The sequence below is a fragment of the Magnolia sinica genome, chromosome 13 (assembly GCF_029962835.1).
Source record: "Magnolia sinica isolate HGM2019 chromosome 13, MsV1, whole genome shotgun sequence".
In the NCBI taxonomy this organism is placed as follows: Eukaryota; Viridiplantae; Streptophyta; class Magnoliopsida; order Magnoliales; family Magnoliaceae; genus Magnolia; species Magnolia sinica.
In genome coordinates, this window is record NC_080585.1 from 71,256,111 (window position 1) to 71,277,561 (window position 21,451).

Genomic DNA, 21,451 nt, shown 5'->3' on the forward strand with positions numbered 1-21,451 from the left:
CGTCAGTTCAGCAGCTATCTACTATTGGACGGACGGCCTGGACATATCCATCAAAGGTGGGTCCCATCGTTTGTTGACGTCAAGCATAGCAACACGCTGCTGCTGGTGCAAGGCCGTCCATCAGAGGAACGGCTGGGATATAACACTTCCCACATGATCTGGATGGTGAGCAGATCACACATGTCAGTGGGCTCCACCATCCAGAAAATGCTGGACGGTGTGGATTTCACTTACATCATACTAGCCCACAAAGCTCGTAGGGTCCATGCAAATGGATGGTGTGGATCAAACCCACACAACTTGCTGACGTCAATTGCACTAGCCAATCCAATTTCACATAGAGTGGGCCTCACCATCCAGCAAGCTAGATGGTGCAATAAAACCCATAAATCATGGTGGTCCTCACATAGGATGGCATGGATACACCATGCATCAGGGTGGGGGTCCACGGTAGCATGACCCTCCTGCTTGGATCAAATTGATATTTCTATTTTCCCTTTTTATTTGGCCTGTCCAGATGGACTGGCGGCAAGGTGGGCCTCACAATCGGGCGATCAGGATCATCTTGCATCGTGGTGGGCCACAAGACATCACAAAAAAAGAGAGAGAAAGAGAGAGAGAGAAACGAGAAGGGGAGGGACCCCACCACTATTGGGCCCTCCCTATCTAATGCATACATCAAGATGGGTCCCACCATAAGTGGGCCCTTAAATCACTATAAAAACAACGGTGGAAGTCAAGAAATCACCCACCGTTAGATCTTGGACTCCTCCTTCCACTAATGCATTTTACAGCTCTAAGGGATGAATTTCAATGGTTAAGATGAAGCTTGGAGGGTGGGATTGGGTGGTAGGAAGGTGGGCCACACAAAGCTTCTTTCTTCATGGAAGCTTGGACGTCTAGCTCTCTCATGGGTGTTGCTTGGGAGATGGGTTTGAGAAATGAGAGAGAGAGGGGGTTGTAAGGAGAGAGAGGGATGGGTGATGGAGTGATAGGGAGTGATGGGTGTACTTGATGGGTGGAGAGAGAGAGAGAGAGTTAACTTTAGGGGTTACTTGGGGATGGGACATGTACTTGACATGTGAGGTGATGTGTACTTGATTGATGTGATTAATTGATTGATTTGACATGTTCTCTTGGGTTTTGTAAAGCATGATGTTTTTCTTGAACTGAACACGGGTCCACATCTCCTCGCATGGGTATTGCCTCAGCGCGTGGGACGCGGCGTCGGAACCGCGATGATGGCTCGGGACGTGGCGTGCAAGTCTCAGGTTAAGCCGACTCTGGAATATGGGATACGACTCAGGGTTGCATGCAAATGCCGATTACAGATCACGGGTTGCCGAAATTCGACCGGGAGGATCACGAAAGCCTATGGAACGGTACGGTTTAGGATACGGGCCTTACACCTGGTACGGTCTAGGATATGGGCCTTACACCCGGTACCAAGGAATTTAGGGACTTTCACCCAAGGACATCTAACATGCCCAAGTGCTAGAACCAAACATTTTTAGTATCCCATTTGGCCATCCATGATATGCTTGTGGAGGCCATAGCCCTGAAGTCGCTAGGGCTCAAAGTAATCATGTAACACAAAATGCGAGATGCATGACTGATACCATCCAGTCATGCATTAACCTGCGCATACCGCATGATCATGTGGGGAAACTTCATCTCGCAAGGAGTCCCCTAAATAACTCAGCCCAATGGCAATGTTTTGATCAAATATTCCTTACAATAGGCATACAAATGATGAGTTATGAACATGTATCATGATGTAATACTAAGCATGTTCTCAGTGTATCCTACTAGACTAAGTATACGAGCATGATTATCAAATATAGCAGACAACAATTGCCTTTAACCGGTATATCACATATAAAGAGTGGGAGCTTAACGACATGCCCCACTAGACATATAGAAGTCCTTGTAGTATGTCCCACGTTAGACTAACATTAGCTACTCAAGGCACTAATATAACATATATCCTAAGGCGGGGTCCACTGGAAGGATGGCAGATCTAACCCATACATCGATATAGGTTTTTTTACAGTGGATATACCAAATCTGATATCACATATTCTTCTATCTACGGTAAGGGGTGATGATGTACTCTCCTCCAGTTAGAGGATGGCCTAGATGACAAACTAATGCCAAGGATGGACCTCACACTAGTCCCAAAGGTAAATAGATGGTGTAGATGACATATAAATGTCACCGAGGTCCTAGAAATTGGGTACAAGGGTAGGACACATCTCACGGGGTGAGTCAAATGGGTATACAACAAGGTGAGTTAGCAGGGTGAAGAATTGGGCTTTCTCAATCTCTATATCATGAATAGACTGGGCTTTCCTATGGGAAGCCCAATACGTACACATGGTGGGCTTTGGTGGGGGTCCATACATCTAGGACTATGTGTCCTTCCAAATGGATTGGGTAACCCGCTCAACATCTAAGTGGGCCTATGGGTGTGGTCACCAAACTTGGGTAAACACATATATCTAGGTGGGCCACATTTTCTATAGAAGGCCCAGTATGAACACAAGATGGGCTCTAAGGTTTAGATAGTCTTACAGGGTATGGTGGAAAACACCATCACTAATGGGGCCCAACGGTTTGGGTTAGCCCAATAAGAAAAGTGAGTAGTACTAACATCAATGGCGCCCAATGGTTTGGGATAGCCCAACAAGGTGAGGTCTGTCTACCACACAGGTGGGACCCTATTTAAGGCTGGGTGAAAGAAGAAAGGATGGGAAATGGGCTTCATGGTTTGGATATCCCTACAAGGTGTGGTGGAAGGTACTAGCATCAATGGGGGCCCAATGGTTTGGGTTAGCCCAATAAGAGAAGGTGGTTACCTCTACATCAATGAGGGCCCAATGATTTGGGTTAGCCTAATAAGTATCACTAAAATTGGTGGGGGCCAACGGTTGGGTTAGTCCACTATAGTAAGGGTAGAAATGGGCTTAACAATGGGCCCTAGTGAAGTTTACAATGGTGGACATTTAACCACCATTGCCCTAAGGTGCGGCCCATTTGTGATAGGAATCGAAGTCACAACAGGGCCCACGACCCTCCAAATATTTAAAAAACGGATGGATCGCATGTGCACATCACTCATACATGGTGGGCCTCACAAGGCAGCCCCATAATGGGCATATAACTCATACATCAAGGTGGGCCTGCATAAAGGTGGCCCATATCAATGAATAGAAGTGCACATATAACTCACACATCATGTTGGGCCTCACACCTCACAATGGGCCTCATACAATCGTAATGGGCCTCATATAATCACAATGGGCCTCATATACATCACAATGGGCCTCATATACATCACAATAGGCCTCATCACATGGACCTCAAATACGTCACAATGTGCCTCATCACATGGGCCTAATATACATCATAATGGGCCTCATCACATGGGCCTCATATATGTCACAATGGGCCTCATCACATGGGCTTCATATACGTCACGATGGGCCTCATATACATGCAGCAAGTGGTCCCTGTCCACTAGACAGCGTGGATAAAATACATCAGGTGGGTCCACACATGCGTGGCCCACCATTTGATCAGATGGACAATAAGGATAAAATACATATGTTACGTGGCCCCATGGATGGATGGCCTGGATGAAACACATACATCACGGTGGCTTCCACCATTGGTGTGGATACAAAATACATACATCACGTGGGTCCCACGTCCCATGTGTGGACGTGTGGCCATCACACAGCAGGCGGGTCCCATGGATGCAAGGTGTGGATTTAACACATATATCATGGTGGCTTCCACCGTCTAGACAGTTGGTCGGTGTGGATACAAAATACATGCATTATGGTGGGTCCCATCATCCCTGCTGGATGGTGTGGATGCCACACGTGCAGGGTGGCCCTACAGATAGATGGCGTGGTTAGAATACATACATCAAGGCCCCATCATCCATTGCTGGATGGTGGGATGTAATACATACCTTAAGGTGGGCCACATGGGTGGCGTCCATGTGTATGGACGGTGTGGATTACAACACATCCACTACCAGAAAATGGAGCAAAGGCCATGGACCATTTGAGCTTTTAGCTATGGTTTTAAACCGTAGGTCTATTGCTACGGGTTTAAGCCATAGCTAAAAGCCTGAAAAAATAAAAAATAAGCCACGCGATTTTATTTCCCTCGGGCGGGCTGTTTTCTCGTCCTCTATTTCCTTTCCCTCGGGCGAGCTCTTTTCCCATTCTCTCTCTCTCTCTCTCTCTCTCTCTCTCTCTCTCTCTCTCTCCCATCCACTCCTTCAAAATACAGGAGATATACCGAAACCCCCATCCCTTCCTTTCTCCACTCCTCTCCTTCACCCCAAACCCTAAATCTACAAAAACCCCTTCAACCAGCCGAGCCCTAGATCTGTAGAAACCCCTTCAACCAACTGATCCCTAGATCTGCAGAAAGCCCTTCGACCAACCTAAATGCGCTCCCAAAACTTGCTCTCTCAAATGCATTTCTAGGGTCAGTCTCTCTCTCTCTCTCTCTCTCTCTCTCTCTCTCTCTCCCCTTCATTATTGCTGCATCTGTCTTGTTCTTCTTCCTTCTTCATTGCCTGGCCTGTCTCCCTTCCTCACTCATCTTTTCTTCTTTTGCAGGGAGGCTACTTCCCCAACGCAATCCGATATTATCAGAGATCCCTCTCTGAGGTGTGTTCTTTATTGCAAAATCCACAGATGGTGGAGAGGTGTACTGGAAATCCATAGAAACAGAGATCAAATCCCTACTAGAGAAGCTCTTGGACGTCAAGGATGCAATGTCCGCTCCTACAATCCCCACAACCTCCATCACCCAGAAGCTTACACATCACAAAGAGATCCTTTGTGAATTACTTAATGATGTAATATGCAGGTTTGCTTTAGTTGCTTTAGGGTTTTGATTTTGTCTCTAAAATGGGATGGTTTGGATTGACATACATGTATGTCAAGTGTGAATGTATCATTCATGCACACTGTGTTTGAAAAAATGACCGAAAGAAACCAGAATTAGAAAAGAAAGGGTGCTCTTCTCTTTCCATTCATTGACTAGTTTTTTATTTTTATTTTTATTTTGTTCTTTATTGCAAAATCTGCAGATGGTTGAGAGATGTACTGGAAATCCATAGAAACAGAGATCAAATCCCTACTAGAGAAGCTCTTGGACGTCAAGGATGCAATGTCCACTCCTACAATCCCCACAACCTCCATCATCCAGAAGCTTACACATCACAGAGAGATCCTTTGTGAATTACTTAATGATGCAATATGCAGGTTTGCTTTAGGTGCTTTAGGGTTTTGATTTTGTCTCTAAAATGGGATGGTTTGGACTAACATACATGTATGTCAAGTGTGAATGTATTAGTCATGCACACTATGTTTGACAAAATGACCGAAAGAAACTGGAATTAGAAAAGAAAGGGTGCTCTTCTCTTTCCATTCATTGACTGGTTTTTTTTTTTTTTTTTGGGTATTGATATGAATTTGGTTTTCTTTACTATTTTAAGGTGGAATTAAAGCAGTTGGATCCTATTATGCTACGATGTTCACTATGGTGTTCTGATCTATCTACCTATCATTTATGAACGCATATTCTCTCCCTCTATTTTCTTTTTTTTTTTTAAATAAAAATTTCCCCAATCTTTTTAGGATAGATGTCCTGTTAGAACTTGTGATTGAGAACCACTTTTCCCCAAATGATGGTACTCTTGAGGTATGTTATTGCACCTTAATTTCTTTCTTAATAAGATAATATATCAAATTCTCCTTTTATTTTAATTTATCATTTTCTACACATCAACAGGCATAATATATGTAGGAACTAGTGTCTGAAAATACAATTATTACTTGACTCTATCCTTGCTATAGTTTGAAATTGGCTAGCAATAAGGAATGGGATGAAGGAGCGCAACACAAACATTTTAAAGATAGTTCATTCTTTGGATCTCCCAAACAATCCCTTGGATGATATTATTGATCAGGTAGCTAGTGGTTTAATGCCTTCAATATAGTTCCTGAGTTTGTTGAATCTAGTTGAGGCCTTGAAACAAGATGTGTTTATGTGGAAGCATTGACCTGTTTGGCTATTGCTTCTCATTCTTAAAGCTAATGCAATCTTTCTTATACTAGAGTATTTTGTTATGTTATATGATTGTGACATTTAATTGTTTTTGAGGTTTGAGATTCTGTCCAATGCGAGTTTAATTTTTGTAAATTAAAAGCATAGTTTGCTAAGACTATGTATACATCTGAATTTGCTGCAATTTTGTCTTTTTGAACTTGTGTGGAAATGTTTATGCCATCATTATTTGCTATCATTTTGTGGAGCTTTATTTTTAAAAGCTTCAATTTGTCAACGTTAGTTAGTTTGTCTTATGGATTGTTGTGCTATGCCAGCATTCAAACAACAGACCTCAAGATAACCGAGGAACTTTTCCATTCCCATATGAGTTGAGTTAGATTGTGAATATTTTCCACCATTTTTTCTGTTTGGTTTCAGCATTGCATTGTTTTGAATGGTACTTGTGTTGGTATGTGCATTTTGGAAGTTGGATGGGTAATGACCATCATCCAAATCACTCATATCAAATGAGTGTCATATACATGTCTTTAAGTTTGCAGGAGTAAATTTTCCTTGAATGCTTCAACATATCAAGCTCATGGACTTGACATGGATATGTTTGATGTGATGTGACCTAGGTGCGGAACCATCTGTCCATTCCAATGTTACGAAGATCACCAACCCACCTCATTCTTTTGAGAAAAAAGAAAAAGAAAAAGAACAAAAAAAAGGCAGCACTAGTTAGCCATGAATTGTTCGTCATACGGAAATTTTGATTTCATATGCCTTTGGACGATCACTTTGATTGGGTGATCATCAACACAAGATTAGTAACTGCCAAAATGTACGGCCTATATCAAATTTAAGCAATTTGTCATGTCCTTTAATATTGGATGATCCAACCCGGCTAATGATGAACATCAAAGTTCCAGAGGAAAGCTAATGTTGTATTAGAACCTCATCTGCATTTTGTGGAAGCAGAGCCATTTGGCATGAGGCATAAAGTCCAGATGGCAGAATGTACTGATAGGAAGCGGGTCAAACTAGCCATTTTTGGACTATGCCCACCTGATTTTGGTTTTTTTTTTTTTACTCAGACCAATTTTTTGAATCTTTAGTCGAGTTCTGTGGATGACTCGTGGGACCATGGCACTGAACCAGATTGGGCTCAACAGCTTCTTTATTTCATGTGATTTGGCCTAAGGATCAACCACCATTGGTTTTTGTCGAGTGTTTCTAGCATTGTATATAGATTCAATTCTCGACCACACTGTTTTTGTATAGTGAAACCAGGGAACTCAGAATTTATACACGAATTCATACCTTGCGTCTTTGCTCTATGAATTGCAGGCTACAATAGGCATTGATTTCATGTCAAAGACTATGTACCTTGAAGATCGGACAGTTCGTTTGCAGCTTTGGTAGGATATCTTTCTTTCCTATTAGTCTGCATTTGTAGCCACATTTCCAAGCTCCCTCATTTAGTTTTCCCAGTTGCATGAAAAGCTATTGTCTATGCTCCAAAACTCATGGGAAATGAGAGCTTTGGTGTGGAGTAGAAATGAGAAGATAGTGATGCCAACAAAAAGTGGAAATGCTGCAAAAATGTGGGAAATGCTTTTATCATATTTGTTGTTTGTGTTCATAGGTTATGGTTCACACAGTGAATAAATTCTAACCTGCTAAGTGCATGGATTATGGTCTACATGCAATCTGTGAGTTATTTACTACATTTAAAAAAGCAGGTGTTTTGGGCAGAGGTTTGTGGGGTATGTCCTAAATCTGGGTTTCTTAAGGGCTTTTTGGGGCAGAAATCTGTGGAGAGCTCCACCTCAAGATTTGCTTGAAGGACTTGTAGGAAGATTTCATGGGCGGGGTTGAGATTCTTGTTTCAGATCCTATTGTCTTTTTCCGTGAGATGGTGCTTGAGAAGTCAGTTAGGACTGTATGCAAGTCCCCTAACAAGCACAATCGTCTTTACACAGAGGCCCGTCCCTTGGAAGATGGGCTTGCTGAGACATTGCCAAGGGGTGTATCAGCCCTAGGGATGACCCAAAAGCCCACTCAAAGATCCTATTTAAAGAGTTCGGGTGGGACAAGGATCTTTCCAAGAAGATCTGGTGTTTTGGACCCGAAACTACTAGCCCAAATATGGTTGTTGACATGTGCAAGGGAGTTCGGTACTTAAATGAAATCAAGGATGCTATTGTGGCTGGGTTCCTATGGGCATCAAAGGAAGGAGCATTGGCTGAAGAAAACATGCGAGGCATATGCTTTAAGGTCTGTGACGTTGTTCTTCATACTGATGCAATCCACAGGGGCGGTGGGTAGATCATCCCGACAACAAGAAGGGTCATATATGCCTCCCAGCTGACCACGAAACCCAGGCTTTTGGAGCCTATCTATTTGGTGGAGATATAAGCACCTGAACAAGCGCTCGATGGCATTTATGGTGTCCTGAATCAAAAGCGTGTTTATGTCTTTGAGGAAATGCAGAGGCCTGGCACACCACTCTACAACATCAAGGCGTACCTACCTGTCATTAAGTCGTTTGTGTTCTGAGGGACTTTGAGGGCAACAACATCTAGACAGGCCTTCCCACAGTGCATGTTTGATCACTGGGACATGATGTTGTCTGATCTAATGGAGGCCGGATCGCAGGCGGGGCAGTTGGTGGCTGATATTCGAAAGAGGAAGGGTCTGAAGGAGCAGATGACACCTCTTTCTGAATTCGAGGACAAGCTCTGAGGCGTCTGATTGGCAATGGAGAGATTCAAGTAGTAGGTAAGTTGGTGTCCATTTTGTCCTTTTTTTTTGTTTTTGTTCTTGTTTGGTTCAAATGTTGTTAGTCTCTGTTGGCTAAGTGGCTATTTTTTATCCAGAGTTTCGTCTGTCTATATGTTCTAAGGGGATGAGGATATATACTTTGTTTTACCTAACTTTTTTATTTTTATTTTTTTTAAAATTTGTGATTTTGTTTTGAAAAGGATTCCTGAAGCTGACTCCAAATACCTGGGACAAGTCTGAGGTGATGATGATGTTGAATTGGATATTATTGCTGATATGCAAATGCATACGCTACTGATCAAATTAGCTGGGACAATGATTTGACTTTTTTTTTTTAAAATAAAATATAAAAAAATAATGATGACAACTCTATCATGATGCTGGTGACGACCCATGTAAATGCTGTATATTTCTTTTTCAAATTCCTTCAGCATAGTTGATGGCATATAATATAACGTTTCTGCTTTTATAGAATCTTAGGTCTCAGGTTTACATCATTATGAATAAATTACTTCTCCTAGTTGTTTACAGATAGCACAGGCATTTGGGGCTTCTGAAATTATTGTTGTTGATGTTCAAGATGATAAACTTCGCAATGTAAAGATGCTAGGAGCAACTCACACAATAAATGCAGCGAAAGAAAATGTCGTTGACAAGATAAAGGTGCTCTTCTGTACCGAACCATTTTATTTAAACCTTGAAACTAGATTAAGAACGGTCCTTATAAAGGATGTGATCCTTTTCACATGGCTGAAAGAGTTTTGAATGATTAACTTCTTTTACAATCATTAACCTGTTTATTTACTGGATTTAACTATTAAAAATTTGAGTAGAACAGTTGCTCTATTATCATGATTGATCCGAAGGGTTCTCCCTCCTGTTTTATGTTGAAGTCAAGAGTTTCTTATGTCCACATACACCTTTACATGTGCCTACATGGACCTATCAGGAAAATCTATTGGACATTCACATTAATGCCATGCATTAGGTGGGCCCAAGCATGTAAATTATGTGGTCCAAAAATCAGGCCCATCCACTCATCAGCTGGGCAATGTTTATGTTGATTGTTGAATGTGGACCATTTTGTAAATTCATTCCTTTCAAAATTTTTGATGAAAAATTTACAAGTTTTTGGATTACTAGTTTTACACTTATTGGCTTGGCACCTATGACGACGGTCTATGCTTTATATGAAATTTGAAATATTTCTGGATTACTAGTTTTTGCTATTATTTATTCATGCTCTTGTTTTTCTGTTTTTGCAGCTCAATTGGTTTTCTTCAAAAATGGTGAAGGGAAAGTGATATGTATCCTTGTCATGGTGGCGGTATGTTCACTCATTGGCGTTATCTTTTATGTTACATCTCTTAAGTTAATATAAGGTGTCTCAAATTGATTGTGAAATTCACATGCTAAATCAAATGATTAAGTTTAAAAATTAATTTGGCTAGATTGTTCAGTTCATGCTCAAGTGCTTAGCTGCAACTGAATATTCTGTATTGAGATATCGTTGATACGCGTCGCATGTATCGATGATATTCAGGAATATTTGTAAATGGGTAGTGCAATATTTTGAGATATATCAATGTGTGGCTGCAACACTGAGTATGTCTAATATCTCCTTAAAAAAAACAATTGTCTGTATTGGAAAATGATTTTTTATCTTCATTGATATATAGAGGATGTGGTCCTCTTTAGGAGTTTGTTAGTTAGTTTTCTTCTATCGTACTTCCAGGAGTGACCCATTACTGGAGGATTTTTCTCTAGGTTTTCTTCACATTGAGGCCACTTGATGCACATGTCAGACTTCCCATGCAAGTGGTAGCCAGTAGTGTGGCCTTGTATGAGGTGCATGTGGGCTTAACAAGCTGCTTTATTAGTTACTTCTTTTTTCTTTTCTTTGAAAGTTTCCAATTACATGCACTTTCATCTCTCTTCATATTTTCAGTTTTACCACTCTTGATTCCCTTTCCATTTTCAAATTTTCATCACTTGACTAATGCTATGGTATTTGATTCTTATAATAAGGTATGTATGAATCATCTGCGGATGTTTTTGAACTTGTTGTACTTCTATGGAATGTGTGGTGTAGTGAACGATTGCTAGCTTCAACGGTACTTTAGCAATGTATGAACATTGTTTGGAGGATTAATTTAGTTTACATCAAGGGAATTTTATGTTTTCCTTGCATTTATTTTTCATCATTCTTCAATTAACTGATTCTTTGTTTTTATGTTGCAAAGTCCTCTAGTGGTGGTTCGCCCTCGAATATAATTATAGAAGACGCGCAGGAGAAGTTATCGGTATAGCTGTCGGATGTGCAGGTGGACTATTGATACTCGCATCCATTTTCTATCTATGATGGATGAAGGAATCACCTGGCCATATGCGAGTGCACACAGACTCACCAAGATTCGTACATTCAACATTATTGTAATTGTAATTGAATTAAATGAATGAATGATTGTAATTGATTCATTATTGAATGAATGATTGTAATTGACTGAGTGAATGAATGATTGTAATTGACTGAATGAATGAATGAATGATTATGTAGGTGGTAATTGAATGAATGAATGATTATAATTTCTTTTAAATGTAGGCAATAGCTACGGATATTGACTGTAGCTGGTAATCTTACAACCATAGCTGTTATTAAATTCTGAATATTGCTACGGATGTAGCACCACTTTTAGCTACAAACACTATCCATAGCTGTAGTTACTTTTGGCTACAGAAATGATTGCTACGGATTATATCTGTAGCTATTTTAATCTATGACTACGGATTAAATTCGTAGCCATAGGTTTTAGACCTATTGTTATGACACCTACGACTACGGTCGTGCTATAGACTAAAACCGTAGCCATAGGTCTTTAGCTATGGATTTTACCCATAGCCTTTGCCCTTTTTTCTGTTAGTGATCCATCAAGGTAGGTCCCACCGTCCCATGTGCGGACAGTGTGGATAAAGCATATTCATCAGGTGGGTTTCTACTGTCCACAGATGGACAGTGAGAATAAAATACATATATCACGGTGGTCCCACATGGGTGGGGTCCACGGACTTGCTGGGATGAAGTTGATATTTGTGTTTTCCCTTCGGTCTGGGCCAGTCCAAATGGACAACAAGTGTGGGCCCCAGAGATGGCAACGAGGTGGGCCCCGCTTGGACAGCGGTGTGGCCCACTAAATGTACAGTGTGAACAAAAATACTTACATTGTGGTGGGCCGCAAATAAGGAAGAGAGAGAGAGAGAGAGAGAGAGAGAGAGAGAGAGAGAAACGTGTGGAGGGAGGGGCTTTGCCACTATGAGCCCTCCTTATAAATGATACATAGCATACATCAAATGGGTCCCACCGAATGTGGGCCCTCAAATCATAAAAATCAATGGTGGAAATCCCTTTCTCACCCACAAGATCAAGGTCTAAATGGCCTTCTTATAATAGAGAAATAAACATCATGATGGGATCCATGGAGAATGGCCCCATCATGGGATGAACATATGAATCATGGTGAGCCATTGGCCAGACCTATGGTCCAAAGTGAGATCCATACCATCAATCGGTAGGCCCCACTTGGCCCATCATCAAAATCACAAATCTAGTCCTATAAATACCCACCAATTACACTTCTTCTTGGTTCCTTGGAATGCTAAGCTCCTTGGCTTCTTCTTTGATGGAGGATGATGAAGATTGAAAGGTTAGGATAAGGGATTTGGGGTAGGGAGTAGGCCACACACTTGGCTCTCCTTGGAATGCTTGGACGGTCCTCTCTTTGGTTGCTTGGGATGGGTAGAGAAAATGAGAGAGAAAGGGGATGGGATGGAGTGATGGGTGGAGTGACATGAGAGTTGACTTTGGTTAAGAGGAGATGGGTTGCTTGTCTTGTGGAAAAAGAAAGCATGGGTTTGTGATGGGATGTGTACTTGACTAGTGATGTGAAAGATGGGTAGAGATTCTCTCAAAATTCGCAATGCGCTGTGTTTCCTCGAGATATATGCGGGCCCACATCTCCTAGCCTGGGCATTGCATTGGTGCATGAGACGCAGTGTTGGAATCGTGGCGACGGTGCGATCGCTAAGATACAAGTCTCGAGTTGAGTCAACTCAATTCTATGGGATGCGACTTAGGATCACGAGCAAATGTTGTCTACAGGTTGCGGGTTGCCGAAATTCAACGGGGAGGATCGCGGGAGTCTAAGGAACAATATAGACTAGGACACGGGCCGTACACATATTATGTGAAATCGGCCTTAATTGGCACAACATATATAGAGAGTGGGACTCGAACGACAAACCCCAATAGAAATATAAAAGTCTATGTGGTCTGGACCACGTTAGACTAACATTGGCTCCTCATGTGGCCTGCACATACAAATATAGTAACTGGATGTAAGGCATGGATAAGATACAAATGCTATGGTGGGGTCCATTGGAAATGACCCGGATGGACACCCACATGTGTAACATGTGTGCCACTAGGCTATCAATCTATTAGGCATGTGACCCACTGATGATATCCCAAAATAATTAAATTATCATCGACATCAATAGGATGATCTGCACTGCTTGAACATTGCCAATGTAATGGACGGTTATAAATCGTTGGTTAGTCACTAGGTTGTGATCTTGTGTTTGTGTCCCATCTGAGTCTTAGAATTTCATCACTTCAGGCGAAGTATATGCCTCAATGGATTAAATACAACCATAGTGTTAACATTACATAAACACACTAATTAGAAATATTAAAAATTGATTAAATAATTAAATTCAAACTATTGCAAACATATTATGCATATTACCTTAGGTTTATAGGGATTTTGAATCCAGGGTGCCAAACATAACCAAGGGATTCCATAAATCCAGGAATTTCAAGTCCAAGAGAGCCACAAATCCAAGGGATCCCACATTAAGGGATTCCCAAGTCCACAGGATCTAAAATCTACAGGATTCCTAAATCCAAGGGATTTCATATCTAGGGGATTCCAAGTCGAAGGGGAGTTTCCACCACCACATTTCCCTGTGGTGTGGCCCACCTAAGATTTGGATCAAACTAAACTGTGGGACCTAGCCCAACATGATCTGAAGAAAAGGATGAACGACGCGGATGGAATACAAACATCAAGGTGTTGAAAAAGGGACAGTCACGCCCTACCCATGTTTCCCTTAGTGCGGTTCACCTAATATTCAAATTGTCCTGATATTTGCCCCCGTGGCCTAACATGATCTGGCAAGACGGATGAATGGAGTGGATACGTAACATACATCATTTGGGGGGGGGGGGGGGGGTTTCTACGAGTGGGCCCCACTCCATGCCCATCATGGGTGTTCGCTCGCCCAGGGCGCTAGCAACAGTTGGCTCCCTTTTACTTTATATTTTTTTGGTTATTTTTTTGTGTCCATCATCAAGGAGGGTCCCATTTAAATGATCTGGTCCATTCACCGTGTTGGCTAGCTTGAGAGAGGTCCAATTGGCCCTTACTTGGTCTACTTTGGACAAACATGAACCCCATAGTGGGCCTCGGAGGGTTTTAACAATAGGGATTTGTTTCCCTTCGTGCCGCCCACTTAAAAATCAGATTTACCACATTTTTCAGACCATGGCCTAAAATGGTCTGGAGAAACAGGTGGACGATGTGGATCTAAGAAATGCACCAAGCTGGGTTCGACGAGTGGGAACCCACTCCAAACCTTCAATGTAAAGGGTCAATGACGCTAGGGGTGCTCCCAACCCCTTGATGCTTGTGGTGTGGCCCACTTGAGATATAACTTAGCTTTATTTTTGGGCTCAATGCTCCAAATAAGAGGTAAAATCAGATGAATGGCATGGATGAAACATATACTTCATGGTGGGGCCCCCAAGTGAAGCCCACATGGTGGCACTTTTAAGGTGACAATGCTGCTGGGGCAACATTATCCCTAGACACTGTTTGCATCCAACGGCCACGACTTCTGTGCCTCCTACTCTCTTGGTTCATTTTTAGGGGTGGTGGGGTCCACTTAAACAAATCCACTGTGTCCATTAGATTGGTTAGGTCACTGTGAGCTAATGAGCTTTGGATCAAATCAATTTTGGTGTATTTCCACCATCTAAATATGCTTGCTCAAAGTAATAGGTTTAAATGAAAAATAAACATCATAATGGGCCACAGAAGGTGGTTCAAGCTATGATATCATGCGGGACACGCTCCTTAATAGTGTGGCCCACTTGTGGGCCCTGAAAGTGTCCTTATTTGTCAATTAATGTGAAGGTTGAGTCAGTCAGTTCAGTGAGCCCCATGTCACACCCCGAACTCGGAAATTGGGCTCATAAAATTCCCGATTGCAGAATCCGGTGCCGACAGCCTCCGTAGTACCCCATTCTTGGATCCTAGTGCCCATATGCTAGGTTCTAATCTTGGGATCTTATAAGGAGGATTTTTTAACGTACATTTGTCTCATAAGAAGCATAACCACAAGTATACCCAAATCACAAAGGCATCATCATCATCACATATCCACTAATATAAACATTTGAATACAATGCTGAAAGGGAAATACATATATAAAAAATCAAAGCTCCAGAAGACGCCGGGTGCTCCAAACTCCACGTTGCTGCAACCTAACAACACCTGCACACGTCTATCGTGCATAAGCTTATAGAAAGCTTAGTGAGTGGTGAAATCGTGTGCCCAAGATAAGTGCCAAGTATGCAATACAATGCCATAAATCATACAATATCAAAATAATCAAAAATACTGACAAGATCATGAATCATACGATATCAGAGTAAACGGAAGTATACTGATAAGATCATGAATCATACGATATCAGAGTAAATGGAAATATACTGATAAGATCATGAATCATACGATATCAGAGTAAGTGAAAATATACTGATAAGTCCATGAGTGCCATCAGCCGTACTAAGGCTATGTGATGCAAGGCATGAATGCGAACGACCATATCAATGCAGAAACATGGCAACCCAAAATGCTAAATGCTACGGATGCAATGCAATATGCGGTGTGAATGAAATGAACAAGCTAGAGTGAATTCGGGATGATAGTATATAGTATCGTAGGCTATGGGGTCCATCACAAAGGACTTCTATCCAAACCAGTCCCATACCTAAATTTAGATAGTCAGACTCAATGTGGTAAACTCCTGATCTCAGGTTAGTCGCCCGCCCCAACGAAAATCCTGACTGTTGCGAAGGTACACGTAATAAATAGTTGCGCACCACTAGCTTGAATGAATAGTCAATGAATGAATGAGTATACAACTCCTGCTCAATAAGTCCACATATCAGCACCATACATCTCTGGGATCATCACCGGGGTCTAGTACACTCCAAGTTGGCTATTGCCCCAGCCGACCGCGTAGCCCAGTGAGTGGAAAAGACCTCACTATCCGCCTGCCAGTAGTATACCAATGCCTACCCAGCTCATTGATAGCGGACCCATTTAGGAGCTAGTCAAACTTAGCCTAGCTTATAATCCCCTCACTCGGGTGGATAAGGTTAGACCCCCTCCTAACCGACCACGATACAGTGGGAGACGCGACCTACTGGTATTCGGTACTTAAGCGCTCATGTATCCCCTCGGTTTAGACATTGGGGTGTCTCCTGGCCTCGAAGGTTTAGGGATTTTCACCCACGGACATCCAAAGTGCCCAGATGCTCATACCAAACATTTTCGGTGTCCCATCTGGCCATCCACGACATGCCTGTGGAGGTCACAGCCATGATGTCGCTAGGGCGTACAATAATCACAATCACACAATGCAAGATGCATGAGTCATGTAGTCCAATCATGCATCAATCCTGCGCATACCATGCGCTCATGTGGGATAACTTCACCTATCAGAGAGTCTCATAAACTATCTGTACTGTGGCATATGCAAGGGTTAATCACATCTCACAATAAACATGCAGATGATGCGTATGGGTATGTATCATAATGCTATACTATCACATACTCATAATCGGTATCAATAATTGACATCAACAATCGGCCTCGATAATGTGGACATTTAACCAACATTGCCCCCAAGGAATGGCCTATATAGAGCCTAACATAGAGTGGACCCAGGCCTTACACATGGACCTAATATACAACACCATGGGCCTCACTAAAGAGCTTAATACACATCACGATGGGCCTCTCACATGGGCCTAATATACATCACAATGGACTCCATCGCCTGACCCTCAAATGCATCACAATGGGTCTCATCACATAGACCTCATATTCATCACATTAGGCCTTAAACACGAGCTGCATATACGTCACATAGGTCTTGACAATCGACCTTGGCAATCGAAATTGGCCTCAACAATTGAAATCGACACTCAGAATTAGCCTCAATACTCGGCCTCGACAATCGGAATCAGCCTATACAATCGGCCTCGACAAATCGAAATCAGCCTCGCTGCTCGGCCTCGATAATCAGAATCGGCCATTATAATCAGCCTCAACAAATCGGAATCAGCCTTGATACTCGGCCTCGATAAGAAGAATCGGCCTATACAATCGGCCTCAATACTTGGCCTCGACAATCGGAATCAGCCTATACAATTAGCCCCGACAATTTGAAATCGACCTCGATAATCGGAATCGACCTTAACAATCGGAATCAGCATATACAATCGGCCTTAACAAATCAAAATCGGCCTCGACAATCGGAATCAGACTATAAAATCGGCCTTGGCAAATCAGAACGGCCTCAATACTTAGCCTTGACAATTGGAATCGGCCTATACAATCGACCTTGATAATTGAAATCGGCATTGATACTCGACCTTGACAATCGGAATCGGCCTATACAATTGGCCTCGACAAATCGGAATCGCCCTCGATACTCAGCCTCGACAATCAGAATCGGCCTATACAATTAGCCTCGACAATTCAGAATCAGCCTTGATACTCAGACTTGATAATCGGAATCAGCCTCGATAAATTGGAATTAGCTTCGATAATCAGAATCGGCCTATACAATCAGCCTCGATACCTGGCCTTGACAATCAGAATCGGACTATATAATTGGCCTCGACAAATCAGAATCGACCTCAATACTCAGCCTCGACAATCGAAATCTGCCTCGACAATTCAGAATCGGCCTCGATACTCGGCCTCGACAATCAAAATCGGCCTATATAATCAACCTCAACAAATCGGAATCAGCCTCGATACTTGGCCTCAACAATCAGAATCAGCCTCGATACTCGACCTCGACAATCAGAATCGACCTATACAATTGGCCTCGACAAATCAGAATTGGCTTATACAATCAGCCTCGAAAAATCGAAATCGGACTATACAATCGACCTCGACAAATCGGAATCATCCTCGACAATCGAAATCGGCCTGTACAATCAGCCTCGACAATCAGAATCGGCCTATACAATCAGCCTTGAAAATTCATAATTGACCTCAATACCCAGCCTCGATAATTCATAATTGACCTCAATACTCGGCCTTGACAATCAGAATTGGCCTCGACAAATGAGAATCGGCCTCAACAATTAGAATTGGACTATACAATTGGCCTCGAAAAATTCGAATCGGCCTATACAATTGGCCTCGACAAATCGAAATCGACCTTGATGCTCGGCCTTGACAATTAAAATCGTCTTATACAATCAGCCTCGAAAAATCTGAATCAGGCTTAATACTCAGCCTCGACAATCGAAATTGGCCTATACAATCGGCCTCGACAAATCAGCCGAACAAGGCTTAAGGGAAGGTCACAATGTGGACATTAATCTATCATTGCCCATCAATGTGGACATTTAACTAACATCGCTCCCAAGTAGTGGCCCACATAGAGCAAAACATATAATAGGCCCACAGCCTCACACAAAGGCTTAATACACAACACAATGGGCCTTATTCAAGGGCCACATATACACAACAGGTGGGCCCTACTCATGGGCCTCAAATACATGACAGGTGGGCCCTACACATGGGTCTCATATGCATCAAATGGGCCACGTATCTAGGCCTCGAATACATTAAATGGGCCATGCATCATGGGCCTAATACATATCACAATGGGCCTTGCCCATAGGCCACGAATACATCACATTGGGCCTTGCCCATGGGCCTTAAATACATCATAATGGGCCCCATCATATGGGCCTTAAATACAAGGCAGGTGGGCCCTATCACATGGGCCTCAAATATACATCATGATAGGCCTCATGGATGAGCTGCACCAATGGGCCTCAAGTGAGCTACAAATATATCAAGGTGGGCCTCAGAGATGGGCCACAGAATACAACAAGGTGGGCCTCATTAACGTCAAATCGGGCTCATCGTTCTAGGCGAGCAACCTACACCATACATCTATTTTTAGAGTGTTATCCAAATGAATCATAACGAGAGATCATCTGGGCCATACCACAAATAACTATGGAGATAATGGTTCTCACTGTTAAACTAATCACAGGCCCCACCATAAAGTTTATTCCCCATCCAATCTGATTATAAGGTCACAAAGACTTGGATTAAGGGGGAAAACAAATATCATATTGATCTAAAAACCTCTGTGACCCAAAAAGGGTTTCAATAGTGGTTGTTCAATCTCCACTGTTTTTCGCAGTGTGGTCCACCTGATCACAATATCTGTCTTATTCTTCTTCCCAAGCCATAAAATTATCTCTCAAAATGGTTGGGCATTGTAGATATAGAACCTGCATCATGGTGGGTCACTGCAAGGGCGGTGTAGATGTAGAGCATTAGGGTGGACCGTACATGGCACCGTCCAAATGGATGGTACAGATGAAACACATAGATCAAGGTGGGGTCCACGAGCATGGCCCACCATGGTGAGCACATTAATGGATGGACGGTTTAGATTTCTCAAGTCCAGGTCCCACCGTCCAGAGCATATGGACAGTGAGGATATAGGCCACATATAGTAAGGTGGGTTCCCACGTGGGGCCCACCACATATTATATATATATACACATATAATATATATATATATATATATATATATATTTTATTATATCCTTTTTTTAAATGGAAATGAAACATCCAGTGTCCAGATGGATGACTGGATAAAATACACATGCCAGTGACCCAGCAGATCTGGATGGAAGGTGGGTCCTAAGTGTATGGACCTCATACATCAGAGGTGGGTCCACACGTGTGGACCCACAAGCTTCGGACGAAGCAGATATTTGTGTTTTACCATGTCCAACAGCAACTCCTGCTGGATAGCGCGCATTCACCCATGTAAACAGTGGGGTCCACATCAATGGACGGCGAGATATAATCACATACATCTTGTGTGGGGCCCATAGGTCTTGCTGACGTTAGCCATAGTGGGACCCACCGTCCTGCAGAAAAAGATGGATGACATGTATAAATCACATACATTACGGTGCGCCCCACACCTGCATTGTCCAGATGGACGGTGCGGGGTATAGAATAAATATATCAAGGTGACCCTGCATGCTGTAGGAGGGCCTAGCGCTGTCCAAACTAATCCAACACCATCCAAATAGCCTGGACGGTGTGGATGAAATAAATACATCACGGTGTGGCCCTTCCAGCAATGGGCGGTTTGGAGAAACACATGCCTCATGGTCAGCCCATAGCTATTGACGTCAACAACAGCATGAGCTGCTGGACAGCTCAGATATACAACAGATCACATGGTGGGCCACATGCATCAAATGAGAGAGACAGAGAAAGAGAGAGAGAAAGAGGGAACGATGGAGATGGGAGGGACTCCGCCACTATGGGTCCCTCTTTATATAAGGCATACATCAAGATGGGTCCCATTACTAGTGGGCCCTAAATCCAAAAACCTAGATGATGAACACCCACCTTTGATCTTCTCCTCCTTCCGCCAAAGCATCCCAGAGCTCCAAAGGACGAACTTCAACGGTTGAGATTGGTTTTGGAGGGTGGGGATGAGAGATAGGAAGTGGGCCACACAAAGCTCTCTCATGGAGCTTGCTTGGACATGGGTTGCTTGGAAGGAAAATGAGAGAGAGAGGTGTAAGAGAGAGAGGGATGGGTGAGTGAGTGATGGATGTGTACTTGTGTAAGAGAGAGTGTTGACTTTTAGAGAGGGTGGTTGTACTTGGGGATGGTATGGAGTGATGGGTTGTACTTTGATTGATTAATGGATTGATGTGATGTTTCGTAGAGATTCTCTCAAAATTGCAACGTGTGGTATTTTCCTCAAATTGAACGGGGGCCTACATCTCCTGGCACAGGTATCGCCTCGGTGCGTGAGATGCAGCGTCGGAATCGCGACGACGGTGCAGTCGTAAGGGTACAAGTCTCTGGTCTAGCCGACTCTAATATATGGGACACGACTCAGGATCGTGGGTCAACGGAATTCGACCAGGAGGACCGCGAAGGCCTACGAAATAGTACGGGCTAGGATACGGGTCTTACACCCCATATGAAAGAACTACAAGATGCAGACTCAACAAAGTGGATAGATCAAGATCTTCAAAGGTAAATTAAACCTCACATCCCTTGACCAAAATAGCTCAGGTATATAATCCCCATTAAAAACACTCTAATATATTAAAAAACAATAAGAAAAATATGTTGTATATATTAGATAATGGAAAACTAAG

At 42.7% G+C, this 21,451-nt stretch overlaps 1 protein-coding gene and 1 pseudogene across 2 annotated transcripts; both read left to right on the forward strand.

Annotated features, from left to right (window-relative positions):
* Positions 1-4,281: 4,281 nt before the first annotated feature.
* Positions 4,282-7,664, forward strand: LOC131223852 (uncharacterized). 2 transcript variants are annotated; one of them, XM_058219378.1, is made up of 3 exons: positions 5,099-5,291; positions 5,667-5,730; positions 7,429-7,664. In XM_058219378.1, the coding sequence occupies exons 1-3, from the start codon at positions 5,128-5,130 to the stop codon at positions 7,501-7,503; spliced, it is 303 nt and encodes a 100-aa protein (XP_058075361.1). In that variant the 5' UTR covers positions 5,099-5,127; the 3' UTR covers positions 7,504-7,664. The 2 variants fall into 2 exon arrangements, 1 of the variants encoding a protein (XP_058075361.1); XR_009160737.1 differs by lacking the exons at positions 5,099-5,291; positions 7,429-7,664 and adding an exon at positions 4,282-4,691 and having other exon boundaries at positions 5,667-5,866.
* Positions 7,665-7,768: 104 nt separating this feature from the next.
* On the forward strand, positions 7,769-11,399 carry LOC131224312 (elongation factor 2-like; annotated as a pseudogene).
* Positions 11,400-21,451: the final 10,052 nt, after the last annotated feature.

Coding starts and splice junctions, on each gene's coding strand:
- LOC131223852 (XM_058219378.1), top strand. CDS start 5,128: ATGTACTGGAAATCCATAGAAACAGAGATCAAATCCCTACTAGAGAAG. Junction 5,292..5,666: donor CTTAATGATGCAATATGCAG/GTTTGCTTTAGG, acceptor CAATCTTTTTAG/GATAGATGTCCTGTTAGAAC. Junction 5,731..7,428: donor CAAATGATGGTACTCTTGAG/GTATGTTATTGC, acceptor TATGAATTGCAG/GCTACAATAGGCATTGATTT.